Genomic DNA, 14,689 nt, shown 5'->3' on the forward strand with positions numbered 1-14,689 from the left:
AAAAGTGTTTTGTTAGTCTGATTTGGGTAGCTGAGAGGATTCCTACAGATCTCTCTTTGCTTGTAGAATGCCTGCCAAGTCTTGGAGGACAAGGAACAAAATGAAAGAAAGGGAAACTTACTTTTTATTATAGCTGTTTTAAATGACTGTTCAAAACTATCTTATTTTTTTGAAGAGTATTAACTATGCACAAGAGGTATGTAATCTCTTAAAGAAACTCAGCTCAAGTGTTTTGATGAATAGTAACTTATTTTTATTTTCCTTACTGAAACAGATTAATAAAAAAGTAATCCTGAATGTTCTTTTTAAATTATTTTTATTTTGCAGGTGTGGGATAAGATCTTTCCAGAGTAATAAGCATGGTTCGAGAACAAAAATGCATATTATGTCACATTGTGTACAACTCAAAAAAGGTAAATAATGATTGCTTTACATCTGTCAGTAGATACGAATAAGAAATGTGTGTAAGAAATGCTTCCATTTTAAAATTGTGCTAAGTATGAGGGTTTTTTCCACTCTACCAGGAATATATTGATCTAGGTCTATCACAAATCAAATAATGTATTTGCATGTGCTTTGGAGTATCTTTCTTGGAATGAGCTGTGAAGTATGCTTGATTCTGAATGTTAAAAATATTGAGGTCTTTGAGGTTTTTTTCTGTCGCTATATAAAGATACTAAAGTGAAAAGCACTTGACTCATTTGGCTCTAAGTTGTGATATGTTAAGAATACTGTAATATACAAATTTTTTTTATTCCTTTTGGGATGTCTGTATTTCCATATGGAAGGAGAAAGTGGAATTAAGGAGCACAGCATGTGTTTTCGTTAATATGTCGATTTGGTGTGTATCTTCTGTGTGCTGCATATCATGCAAAGCTTACATTGAAACTGAGTGTTTCTTAATGGACCTTCATATATTGCTTAGCCAGAAGGCATATGAATATCTTGCAAATGCCAATGTACTAATTCACACAACTCTTCAAGGTTGAAGGTGTTGCTTTCCCTTTGCAGATGGGATTTCAAGGTCTAAAGGGGATGGTGATTAGTATCTGTTCTTTGAAGATTTCAAAACACTTTGGCTCAGACACCAGGAGAAAATTAAATCTTCTGAACTGCTTCCTTTCACTGAGTTTTGAACATTCTTTCTCTTCCAGCAGCTCTCTTTCAGTAGCAATTATTACAGCAGCACTGCAGTTCATGGATCAATATTGCTGTAAGCAACAAACTGACACGTTGTGTACATCTGTTTCTGAAATGCATCTAGCAGAGTAAAATAGTATGCGATGGTGAAATTACGCCTGTGTCACAATGCAAATACAGAGAGACTGCTCAGATTGCACAGGAAAAGAGTGTTTTAAGCAGTGTGATTCTGGAGAGTGGTATCAATAAAACTTGTAATAAAAATCATGATTAACAGTAATTTGTCAAAAATCAATCTAGTAAGCTTTGCCACATGTGCTCCTATTTGTCTTTCTCCTGGAGTTCTCCTCCCCTTCTGTTGAATTCTAATGACTCCTGTATGTCCTTCCTCAGGAAAGGTAACATTATATGACTTCCTGAGAGTGTGACTACTTGTGCGTTCACGGTCATAGAAATGGGAATGGCAACTGCTTCAGCCCTACAGGAGTAGAGTACTCCTTCCTGCAAGGCAGGAGAGTTCTCAAAAGTGAGCTTTTCAAATATGATATACCATTTTGCTTTGTTTTGACCAATTTTATTTTTTTCCCCATGTCGAAGGAGATGGAAGAACACATGAGAAGCATGCTTCACCACAGAGAACTTGAAAACCTGAAGGGAAGGTATGAGAACAATCTTGCATCCTTCCTCTCTGTGCATTTTGTATGTCACTCTCTGGAGGAAGTCATGTCCTGTTTCCCATACAGGCTGAATTGCACAATTTATTTTTATGCATCACTTAGTTGCGTACTGTGTGATAAAGCTGTCAATGAACATGTTCTCTTAATGTCAGAAACTCAGGAGGCAAACAATGATGTGGAAGAAAGCTCTCCTGTATTTCTTAGACTGCAGTGAAATAAAATTAAGGAACATGGTTTTTTAGGTCTTGGCAGTTTCATGCTTGGTTTCTTGGAAGCGCTAGAATTCTGCCTTTGACACGATTATGAACACTAGTATTTTCCTTTTTAAAATGTTTTTTAGAAGTTTTCAGTGATCTGGAAACAACTGTTGATCTTTAAAACAAACCACTGTGAGAAGACTGGTATCTTGGATGTGAAGTCTGAATCTGCTCGAGTGACTGCCTTGTCTTCTGCCAAGCTGGTCCAGTTATCTGGTAAAGGGACCTAGCCATGGTGGATGGTGTTTTCCTTCTGATTTCCTTAGTTCTATTTGCAGCCGTTGGAAAGCAGGAGGAGGGAGTTAAAGGGTATTCAAATATCATCTTGATAATGAGTCAGATTGTAACCAGAATGCCCTTAAAAGTGCTTTCAGGTGTATGGGTTTTAAGGTAGCCAGAGAGATCAGATAATCTACAATTAAGTATCTGATCTACAGACTAATTTTTAATCATCTTGCAGCACGAACTTTATATGGAAATGGCAAATCTCTATTTTAAACACTGTTTAAAGGACTAAGAAGTGGTTCTCTTTCAACTCTTAGGGGTGTGGGAGATCCATTTTGTCAGGACATCTGTCTTATATCCAGGGAAGAAAAATTGTAAACTACCTCTGTTTGCATGCTAGCTTCTCATTCATGTAGCTTTTATTCTGTTTTGTGTAAGGTGAGAGCAGCTGTTAGGGGTCCAGGCCCCTTCTGTTAAAGAAAGACTGAGTGAAATTATGACTCTGATCTAGACTATGATAGATGCTAATGCCAATGTAGTTAAGTTGTGCCAGGTTGGATTCTAGTAAAACTCTTAAAATGTTTTGTTTTATAGTTTCAAAACTAGAGAAAGTTAGAAACTAACTTCTCTTCAGTAACTTTTTATATGCAAAGCATATGTATAGCTGCAGAAAAATGTCTACATTTGGAGTACAAGATTGTATTACATACATGCCACAGATGAAGACGACATTTGTTTGAGCCAGCTGTATATTATTTTACACCACTGTTGTGTACACTTGCTAACTATTGCTGTAGTTTGTCTAAATCAGCACCTTAAAATGTTTTTAGGTTAAGACTAACAGCATATGTGTATGCCCACTTATCTGCTAACATTTCAAATTCTCTCTCTAAAATAAAAAAATAACCCTTATTGCAGGGCAATGAGTAAAAAGATACTCTTTACCTTGAAGTGCATATTAACTGTCAGTAAACAACCTCTGTTGTCTAATTTCTACTTCCATTTAATATTTGATTAATTTGTCTGGGGCTTCACAGTAGGTTAGTAAACTGGGAAAAGAACTTCCATCTTCACAATCTCCATCATCAGCCTGTCTTTAGGCAGGGGTTGTGTGGTTTATCAAAATGTTAAAATAAATCAGAAAGAAAATTAAATAATCTTTCCCTCTTGAAATTAGATTTGTTTTAGTGGATTTCAGAAAATCTTCAAGTTGTCCAGATGAACAAAGTTGTTCGTGGGTTACATTGAGAAAATGTATGAAAGCAGCTTTTTGGAAGCTATTTCATTTTTTTTCAAATAAAAATTGCTTTGTAGTAAAGATGGAGGACATAAAAATTATAAGTTCCTCACATTGCCCACTCTCTCCTCTTTTTTTTTTTTTTTTGTCCTTTCCCTCCTGCCATTGCCATTCCTTGCTCAGCCCTACCTTTCTTGGGGTGTTTTGTTCTGAATTCAACTACATACTTAAAAAGAAAACAAAACCAAAAAAAACCCAGATAATTTTGTTTTCTTCTCTGCTGTGCCCCACACAACTGGGTCTTGGGAGCTAGGAACATTCGGAAAATGTGCCTGGGATCAAGTGCATCGTGCTATTTGATATCTGTCCTGTTGAGCGTGAAAAGGATTTGTTCTGTTACTGAACAACTGGGAAGGAGTTGCTCAGAAACCAGAATGTCCTCTGCACTGGAAGCTGACTTACAGCTCTGGTCAGCTAACTTGTAGAGCATTTCTGTTCTGGACTTTCTTCTTTTGACAATGATTCTGAGATCAGCTTAAAATTTCACACATTTTGGTGTTTTATTTCTGGCCTTCTAAGTTAATTTTTTTATTTTTAGTTTATGACTCTTGAAGGTAACAGTAATTTCTGGAAGTTGTATATTGTGTCTGCAGTGGCTTGCAAGTGATCTGACAATTCTTGGTTTTCCGTAAGACTGAAATTAAATTAAATTTGTTTCATCATCATTACATTTTCTGTTACTAAGGTAACTGTCTTTGTTACTTCTTTCAGAGCAATACATAGAAGATGTTTGTTCTCAAAATGAATAATGAACTTCATTTTTTACTGTGCAGTAGCAGCCTTGTTCTCTTCCCCTGTGCCTCTCCTTCTTCCTCCCATTTAAGTTCAGGAGAAGTCTTTTAGGAGTCTTACAGCCCTGTAAAGTAAAAGGTATTCCAAGTAGAAAACGTGAAGCACAAGCAACAGCCTCATGAGTGTGGTTGAATTGTGTAACCAAGGTTAATACCATTAAAGTGTGTCATATCAGCATCTTACTACCTTCAAATTTAACATCCAACTAGAAGTCACTTTTTAGATTTCCTGTAGGGAAGAGATAGAGGAAATGCATAGATTGGTTCACACTTTTCTCCTTTTAAAGTTAATTTAGTAATTTCAAGGGCTAGAATAATTTTCTGAAACATTTTAAGGCTCTGTTCTTCTTGAAGTTTTACTCCATGTGATATATATAAGGAGAATTAGATGTCAAGTACAAAGCTTAGTGTTTTGTTTTGTTACTTGTTCTTTTTAAAAATTGAAAGTGAAATAATGCTCTTGTACAAGGGACATTGAGTGTGCCATCTGAAGTACACATCCAGTAAATAAAGCTCTTGGATGTTTTCATACTGAGGATACTTTTGTCCTGTTTATTTCAAACTGCTTTTGGCCTTGTTGAACAACTAAGATTGTGTGCTGATCGTGTATGGTAGGAAAATGTGTAGATATGATCAGTGTGTGTCGTGGAGTATGCCCAGTTCTGGCTGATATTAATGGGGATAGGAGAAGGAAAGAACTGAAGGAAATCTAAATTCCCTTAAGTGTAACTATCTGAACTCCTAGCCAATTCATCTTCAATTAAAGCAGTTGTTCATATAGGGGGAAAAAAAAAGCATTGTTTTTTCTTTAGGTTCATATAGATTAAGAGCGGAACAGAGAAGTCTAGTCACTACCCACTTGAGCCTTTTCTTTCCAGACTGTCAGTGGGTACAAGAGCCACAGCTTTGTAATTAATAACTCGCAAGTTAGAAGTGACAGAAAGAAGGTCTTTGGCCGTAGGCCAGCTGCTAACTCACTGACTTTGTCCAAAATAAATAGAACTTTGCATTTATTTCATTAGTCTATAGATGAGGATGATGAAAGTTTTATGAAAGAATTGAAGCATGGGTCTTATGAAGGATTTGGATTGTTCTCTAAAACCTAATTAGTACCACTAGAGTATGTTTCTCGTTGAAGTGCCCTTATGATTGAAGTGGAACATGATGTATAAAGAACACCTTTTTCAGCAAGAAGCCAACTTTCTCTTTGCAGTTTGCCTTCTTTGATGACCTAAGTTAAAAATAAGTCATATTAGCAATGCATAGTTGTGCCATTTATGAACGTGGAGAGGATTCTTCCGATAGCATTAGTAAAATTTACTGATTGTATTTGGTTATCTTTGTTGGGTAAATGAGATATCCCAAAGTACAATAGGTAGTAGCTGGGCTTTGAATATTTGTTAGTGAGTGTGAAATGTGCAAAATGAAGTATACCCATCTCTGGAAAATACAGACTAAATTTGGGAGCTACTGACTTTGTAAATGAAATTTATCCACGTTTTTCATCTGAAATTAGGCTGCAACATACAAAATAATTAAATGTAAAAAGTGTGATTTTTAATAATTAGTCTATTTAAAATAAAACCCTCTCTAGCTGTGCCTGAATGACTGCATTGGTTAAATATCTCAACTGTGTTAGTAGGAAAACCACAAATTTCCACGATAAATAAAACATAGCTGCTGACACTGCATTAACTACTTCAGTAAGGAGGTTGGCTTAATATCTTGAGTGAAGGTGCATGTTCTGTTCTCTTTCTCATTTTATTTTTAACTTTTCTCTAAAAAAACAAGGACTCATGTTTGTCTTTTTTCTTTATGGATCCTGTTTTTTTTGACCCTAGTCATGAACCTGTGTGTTGGTATTATAATGCTACTGTTATAAGACTTTGGTTTCAAGTGAGCCATGGGGATATCCAGATCTGCTTTTATGAATTAAATGGTAGAAGTGAAGAAATCATTGTGGAGGCAGACAGTGAGTCCTAACTTGGTCCCCCTGAGTTACTTGCAGTGGACTATGCTCTGATTAAGATTTTCTCTGACTTTTTTTATACTGGTGAACATACTTTCCTTGTTTAGGTTTATTATTAACGATGTATTTCCTTAACAGTGGAGAATTGAAAGGATTTGTCAGGTGAAAAAATAAGGTATTTTTGGAAATCTGAATTTCTTTTTAAAAAAACAAACAAACAAACAAAACCCCACAAACAAAACCCCCCCCCTCAAAACCCCAAAATTAAAAAATATTGTAACTCTAATCCAGTATACACTGAAACATGAATAAAGCCATTTGTCTGACACAGCTGTCAACTTCCTCCGGCTGAAATAATTTCTGTATTTTTTGAGATGAGTCCTCTATAAAGTTGAAAGCAGACTCGTGCACACTTGAACCAAATAAAGTACAGTGAACTGAAGACACCCTCCCATCACTTGCTGTGCTGTGGAGTCTTTGGATTCCAGGCAGCAGTCTCAGCTGTCCCAGTTTAGGTTATGTTGTATCAGGATTGGCTGTATCCATGTGCTGCCTCCTCCCTTTTCTAAATTTCACTGGGGGAATGCTCAAGGCAAGGATTAAATGTAGAAGCTGTCACCAGGCTTCCCCAGTGCAGCTGGCACCATGGATGGGCTTCAGAGCAGCTCCTGCTAGCTCTGTAAGCCTTCCACTGTGCCTCCTCGCTCACTATGTTTCCTCTGAAAAGATTTTGAGTACAACAATTCAAGAAGAATTCCTCCTCCCAGTTAACGCAGCTTTATTACCAAGTCTTTTACCTCTTGATTGTTGGAAAAAAATCTTTTAAAAACTGACCATCAAAAAACTGGACCTTGAAAGAAAAAGGCAGAGAATTCAAGTAACTTAAATATACTGAGCAAAACCTGGTTGCCTTGATCTCAAGCACATTCAGAGGAAACAAAGTAAGACCAGAGATAGCTGCCATGCCTGTTGGCAGAGTTGAAAGTCCTCCCTCTGCCTCTCTTCCTAGGGACAGCAACCATGAATGCCGGGTGTGCAGGGTGACAGTGGTGGGTTTGTCAGCCTATGCCAAGCACATCTCCAGCCAGCTGCACAAAGACAATGTTGACGCCCATGACAGAAAAGAAGAAGAGAAAGAAGAGGCAGAAGAAGAATACCTTGACAAAGAACTCATTCAGTTAACCAAGCAAAGGAAGGAACGGAACCGGTGAGTTTTCCTTTCTCCAATTAGGCCATAGAATTGCTTTTAACACAGTTAGGATACGTTCCTAAGGCTTAGGTGCTCGTGAAATGTAAACTGCCTGTAGCCAGTGTACTTGTTATGAGAACAATCCAGGAGACCTATGTGGATATTGTAGTTTCAACATGTAAATGTGATTCTGCTGAATGTTCTTGTTCTGTTGATCTGCTACTGGTAAGGAAGTACAGCTATTCTCCATTATGGATAAAAAAAATCCCTAGTGTGGAACCTTGTGTTTTGAGAGCCCTAATGTTTTGATTTTAATATTTGATACCCATTTAACTAAAAGGCTTAATAAATATAACGATAGTGCTAATATTGTTGGGCTTGGGGGGGGGTGTCTGTAGGAACCTCGCCTTTTAGAAACTGTTGCTGAACATGCTTTGTTGCAAAATTTTAATCTTTCTGGTTTTAAAATTAATGGAATTGTTTGATAATTTCACACTGAAATCCCATAATCCTTGAAAGAAATTTCTTACCTGTTTTATCTTACTACTTGCCATTAACTAAACATAATTCTAGTAGCTCACTATGAAATAGAAGGCTGCAGAGAGAATAAATATTGCCTTTTATCTTCTACGTGACTCTGCAAATGTGCATTGCTAATATGGTGTTCCAGTTGAGAACATACTGTTTGAATAGATTTATGGCATGGCGATGGTATTAAAGGGGCATATGATTTTTGAAAGCAGCTCTTGTTTGCTGTGGTTAGGAATTTCAATTATTGTCTCCAAGTGCACAAATCTGTGGAGATTATTTGGTTTTGACACCATTCTGTCACATTAAAGTGTCCCTGTACTGCATGATGATAATGTTTTTGTATTGGTCAATATAGGTGACAACAATGTCATTTTTCCTGTTTTTATGGTAAAAACGTAATGCTGTCAGTACAGTGGTATTCTGAAGCAACTAAAATCTTAGAAAATCTCCTGCTTCTGGATGCCAATTTGGGGATGGGGGGAGTTCATGGATTAAGTTACTAATACAGCAAAATTGTTTCCATTAGATCATAATCTAGTTGGGTCAGCTCCTAGAACTTACGGTATCACTTAGACATCTTATGACGTAGGCCATTTCCCATTAAAGAGTAATTTTTTGTGAATCTTTTAGCAAAACTGGAGTGTGTTGGAAACTGAAAGAGTGGTACAATATGAATTTTCAGTTTACTCAAATCAATTGTTGTTGATTTGTCTTGCTTGTCCAGGGATCTAGGATGAATGTATTCCTGTAATCTCAAAAAGAAACATTTCTGTAACCGGTTTTTGGAAAAACTTTTGATAAAAGCTCCTCATTTGGTACAATAAATACGTAGAACATTTAGACTGCTGACCCTGGGAATAGCTGTCGGTGTTAAGGTAGCATTTATCTTTAAATGTACATGTGATAATTTACCACGTGTTCATGGTAAGTTGCCAAGCACGAGTACTATCCAAAGGGCAGTAGATAGTGCTTCTGGGAGGCTCATACAGACTCAGCATTGCATGCTGTGGGCTGTGCAAGTCTGTTGGTTAAAACAAAAGAAAATATTTTTGTACCTGAGGTACAACTTCTGTGAATGTTCTACATCAGTGTTTTAACTTAAGCTTTATAAACTGAGACATAGTCTCAATTGTTTTCTCCAGTAAGTAGAATAACTGGTTTTCTCAGCCTAACTTTCCTTGTGTTTCATAGCAATTCACTCTAGTTACACCATCTAATACCAACAGAATAGTCTTCAGAAAAAGTAATTATCTTACTACTGATGAATTTTTTGTCTATCAAGGTTACTCAAATTACAAAGCTTATACAACAGAAAGAAGCTTTGTTTCTTATTAGTCCAATAACTTGAAAATAGAAAAGAATGTTATCTTCTGAATTGAACAGAAATATTTAAGAATTAGTCTATTGAACTGTCCATGCACTATAATCAGTTGTTCTTGTAAAAGCAATTTTGAAATATCATATTTAAGTAAAGGTACAACATTAGTTTTGAAAGTCAAACACTACAGAAGCCTGAACAGTAAAGCGGCTAAATAAGTTATCTGGTTTTTTTATTTAAAAAATAAAGTTTTCTTCCCAGTGCAAATAAAATGCGTGAGGCTTGTGTGCTGTTGGATTTCAATGGAATGGCATCAGAATTTAAGTTTTTCTCAATTGTTTTGTAGGCAAACTGAACCAAGCTGTGCCAACCAGGAGTTAGAATGTGATGACAGGAGATCACAGAGAAGGCGAGAAGAGAGAGCTACTTACAAAGAAAGAGAAGCTTATGATCAGTTATCGTGGCATCATCATAATGCATCACAGAGGGACTGGAAGTGGGAAAAGGATGATTATATTAGTCCTAGACAAGGCAAATTTTCACACTGTCAGAGGAACCTTAATATAAACAGACATTCAGGTGGCCCAAGGGGACGCTCTGGGTGGCACCAAAATGTTTCAGGAAGCTCTTCAAATCGGCATAACTATGGGAATTCTGGAAATGTTTGGCATCCAAGCGGACGGGGAGGAGGAACATCAAATTGGCATCACAGTGCCAGGGAGAGAAATTCTGCTTGGCACTCAGAAGGAACAGGGCATTTTTCTAGCTGGAATTCCAAGAGTTATGGAGGAAACTGGAAATCTAGTCCTCATGGTATGAATGGCTGGAATTTTGGAAGCTCAGGAGATACATATTCAGTAGAGCCAATTAAATATAAGGAAAGATATGCATGGCAGCGGCAGGAGAAAGACATTGATGTTCTGCCATACAGGGATCGAAAAAATAGGAGTGACTTGCTTGATTTTACTAGTGATAAACTTCCTTCTGAGGGGGCATTGGATTTTGGTATGTCGAAGCAACCAGAAAGCAAAATTTCAAGAGCCAGTGGAAAAAGTGGCAGTCCTTCCAGAGATAAGATGTATCGCTGGACTCCCTACCCATCCCAGAAAGCTGTAGAGCAGCAACCACGGTCCGAAGATAATGTTTCTAAAACTCCGGATAAAATGGATTCTATATTTATGCCTCTTACCGATTCATCAATGAAAGGAAAAACTTGTGAAGCCAATGTTAACCTTTCAAAACTTAAAAAATGGGAAGCATCTTCCCCTTCGAATGTAACCTCAGATCACCTTGATTCTTGCAAGGTAATGAAAGACTGTTCCAGTGGTGAAAAGCCTGACAAAGGTGATGGCAGAAGTAATGGGATGCCATCACTGAAATCCCCTCTTCTGAATATCACAGATATGAAATTATCTTCCCCAAAGCAAGACACAAACAGTCTCTTAAAAACCGTCAAGCTTCTATTGTCTTCAACTAGTGGCAAAGAGCAGAATCATTTGAATGCACCGAACCTGGAAACAAACAGTTTCTCCTCTTACTCAGTGAAGCTGCATGGTGCGTGTGCTGGTGACTTACAAGGTAACAAAGATGTTCTTGATATCAATCCTGGAGAGCCTGTTAATAACTTAAGTGAAGCAGAACAAAACCCCAAAGATAGTCAGTCAAACCATTCCTTGCAAAGTGCTCCCTTAAGCTCTTGCAAGGATACAAGTGACCAGAATAGGGAAGAAACTGGGAAAGCATCACCAAAGAACGAGTTCAGACTAGATTCATTAGAAGATGTGAGCGATGATGATTTAACAGGAAGTGAGAAATCAGAAGCAAGAGTTGAAAAGCTGGGTTCTTCTGTTAGTTCTTGTTTACCCTGTGACACTCCAGAAAGTAAACATGCCACCTCTGAAAAGGAAGATGGTGAAAAGCCGGCAGCTTCAAGTATTGCTTCTGCTGATCTAAAAGATTCTATGTTTCAGACGGAATCCAGAGTTTCTCCATCAAGCACTCAGGACCATTTGCATGTGGATTTGAAAACCTCCTCACAGGATGGAGAAGGGGATGAAGAGCGTGTCAAGTCACATGATCGCTTTGAAATGGAAGGTTTTGAAAATCCTTCAGATCATGAGCTGCAAAAAGGAGGAAACCAGTCACTAGGCCTCCTTCTTCCTGATTTAAGCAAACTTGGCCTCCCTGCCTCTCTGCAAAGAGACCTGACACGACATATTAGTCTGAAGAGCAAAGCCGGGACACATCTTCCAGAGCCCAATCTCAATAATGCACGGCGCATTCGGAATGTGAGTGGCCATCGGAGAAGTGAGACTGAGAAGGAGTCGGGGCTTAAACCCACCCTCAGGCAGATTCTTAATGCTTCCCGGCGAAACGTAAACTGGGATCAAGTCATCCAGCAGGTAACCAAGAAGAAACAGGAACTTGGCAAAGGTTTACCAAGGTTGGTAGCTTTCAGATCTAACCATGCCACTCTGTGTCTGTGTTGAGGGGAGAGGGCTGTTTATCTCCAAATCTGGAATGAATTCCAGAGTGCTAAAACTAAGACTTCAGAATGAAGCTTGCTATATCACAATCTTTTGCATTTACAAATAATTTACAGTTTTTATCATTGCTTGCTGCTGTGGATGTCTATCCATAGATAAGTAATAGTAGTCTGCTGCTCAGAAAAGATTTTGGTATGGAATTCAGAAAAGCCTGAATATGGAAACTAGCAATAATATTTGCTTTTCAAGTTCTAGTAAGTGGAAGAATGTAAAAATGCAGTCAGGATATGAACAGTGCTGGGACAGTTGCTTATTTCTTCATTTATTCAGCACTATAAGAAATGCTTGCATTGCTGCAGGCAGAATAAACGCTCCCTCTTCATTTTTTTAGTCTTTTAATGTGATATGCAGTTTGGTTTTGTGTTTAGAGGAAAAAATTGTATAATACTTCACTTTTGAAGCTTTCTTTAAACGCTTTCTTTAAACCTGGAGTTTTTGAAGAGTCTTGAAAAGATGTCGTATTTGCTTATTCCAAACTTGGTTTGGAATAATTATAACAACATGATTTCTGACTTGGAAATCATGCTGTCAGTTCTTAGCCACTAAATAATTTTGTGATACACAAAAGATATTCTATTGCCAGATGAGATAGAAAGCACAGAATGCCTGTGTAATGAGTTGCCAGATCTCTTAAAGCAGTCGTACATTTGGGGAAGGGGGAGGCACCAGATTTAGCTGGTTTGTAACATGTGTGTTTATTTTTCTTTTTATCTTGTTAAAGGTTTGGCATAGAAATGGTGCCTCTTGTTCAAAATGAGCAAGAAGGTCTAGAACTCGGTGAAGAATCTGATCTGTCTACTCTGGAAGGATTCCAGTGGGAAGGGATTTCCTTAGCAGTGTCTGGTTCCGCCAGAAAACGTAGCTTTTCTGAAAGCAGTGTCATTGCAGACAGAAGTCCTTCTGCTTATAGTTTCTTCAGTGAACAAGCAAAAATTAAAGACAGCGGGCAAAGGCAAATAATTTCAGCCAGCCACTCACATCACATAACATCTGGGTATGAGGCAAGTGCTGATACTGAGGCTGACTTGAAACGGGAGACATCTTCTCTTCCTTTGTCACCATTTATGCGTGAAAGAACTGAGACTAGTGGAAGGAGTCATAGCCTACAGGCCACCTCTGAGGTCACGGGCCTCACAAAACAAGACCAGGAGAGCCCAGAGAAGAGAACGCCTCTTCTTGAAAAACAAAATGTACTAGAAATCTCAGAAGAAAATCGTCCGGCTTCAAATAATGCTTCACTTCTTGCAGTGTGTAATAACATAGATGCAGCTACAGACAGTAGCTGCACATCTGGTACTGAGCAGAATGACAGCCAAGGAATTGGAAAGAAACGAAGAGCAACTGGGGTAGGCGTGCAATTTTCTCCAACTTTGGTGCACTAAAAAATGTTTTTCCCCTGTCAAAGGTCGTTCAGCCTTGGAATGATCTCTGCAAGGAGGACTTTCTCCATTTGATTGTCTTGTACATTGATAACCTCAAACTAATTTGCTTGTTTGACTTACTTTTCTTTAATAATCTTTTCCATTTCTGCCTTACTAGTGCAGGACTTCTGCTTAATCTTTTTTAATTAGTAGGAATGGCAAATGCTCTTTAACTTTGATTTGGTAACTGGCATGCTGTGCTGGTAAACGAGAGCTATTAAAATATTTCCGTGGAAGTACTGGGTGTTGTAGCAAGGATCTTGGTATTTCAAAACTGAAATGGAAACAAAATTACATACTTAAAATGGTATCCTTAAATCTGAATTTGTTTCACTGGACTTACCCACAGAGGAAAAAAAAACCAAACCCAACGTTTCTGATCAAAATCCTCAAAATGATTTTATATGCAGAAAGTGATAATTTTAATTCCTCACTGATGTAATCCTCTAGACCTTCAACTAAAATGGTAGAGCAGAAAATCTGACCCAAGTGTGGTCTTAAACATCTGAGCGACTAGCAGGCTGTTGGCTTATTTAATATTTCTTCCTAGTTGAGATGAAAACGTAACATTCACTTTGTTGCCTTTCCTCTTTTAAGGGCAGAGGAAAGGATGAGTTATACAAGAATGTGCAAAATTAATTGTATATTCTTTTCTTTGTGTACAAGTAATTGTTGAAAATACGGTGGATGTTTGACTTTTTGATTTAGGCAAAATTACTCTCATAACTTTTGTTAATAAATGATTTTACTTGCAGGAGGGATCTTCTCCTGAAATCCCTAGTCTAGAAAGAAGGAATAAGAGAAGAAAAATCAAAGGTAAAAAAGGTGAGTGAGTATCATACGTATATGCATCTGGTATAGAGGTTATAAACACCTAGTATTTTTGATCTGTCTGAAATGGTAGTTCCTTAATGTTACTTTGGTGCTTCTTGGGCTCTTACTGAAGATCATAGGATGGGCTGCTCTTCAGCCTGCAGTGCATTCTTCTCTGAAGAGTCCCATCTTAATTTGTCAGGAGTTATTTCTAAGAGAAGACTTTGTGCCTCCTTTCTGCCTGCGTTCATGTTCCCAGTTGTGCAGATGGAGCCTTTGCTTTCCCCTGTTCAGGGAAGAGAGGTTTGTTGCCTCTTCGAATGGAAGTTCTGAAGGGAGAAGCACTCATCACTCCTTTCTAATTCAGCTTTCTACTTCTGAGTGGTCTCACCAGAAAACTTGTACTCTGCGTAACTTGGACTGTGTTCTGTTTTTGATGTTTCTGGCAATACTTTTATTTTTTGACTCCTCCTTCCCTGTCCTTAATGGAAATGAATATGGAATGCCTCACTCTT

At 37.8% G+C, this 14,689-nt stretch overlaps 1 protein-coding gene across 1 annotated transcript in view; it reads left to right on the forward strand.

Annotated features, from left to right (window-relative positions):
* Window positions 1-331: 331 nt before the first annotated feature.
* Window positions 332-14,689, forward strand: part of LOC104158829 (zinc finger protein 106-like) — a gene marked incomplete at its 3' end in the record, with an annotated part of 20,845 nt that continues 6,487 nt past the window's right edge. The window contains exons 1-6 of the mRNA XM_009696582.1: window positions 332-413; window positions 1,738-1,799; window positions 7,366-7,563; window positions 9,741-11,837; window positions 12,662-13,286; window positions 14,117-14,186. Of these exons, the coding sequence (XP_009694884.1) occupies window positions 360-413; window positions 1,738-1,799; window positions 7,366-7,563; window positions 9,741-11,837; window positions 12,662-13,286; window positions 14,117-14,186 (3,106 nt within the window). The remainder of the gene's footprint in view (window positions 414-1,737; window positions 1,800-7,365; window positions 7,564-9,740; window positions 11,838-12,661; window positions 13,287-14,116; window positions 14,187-14,689) is intronic.

The sequence above is a fragment of the Cariama cristata genome, unplaced genomic scaffold, assembly GCF_000690535.1.
Source record: "Cariama cristata isolate BGI_N322 unplaced genomic scaffold, ASM69053v1 scaffold25713, whole genome shotgun sequence".
NCBI lineage: Eukaryota > Metazoa > Chordata > Aves > Cariamiformes > Cariamidae > Cariama > Cariama cristata.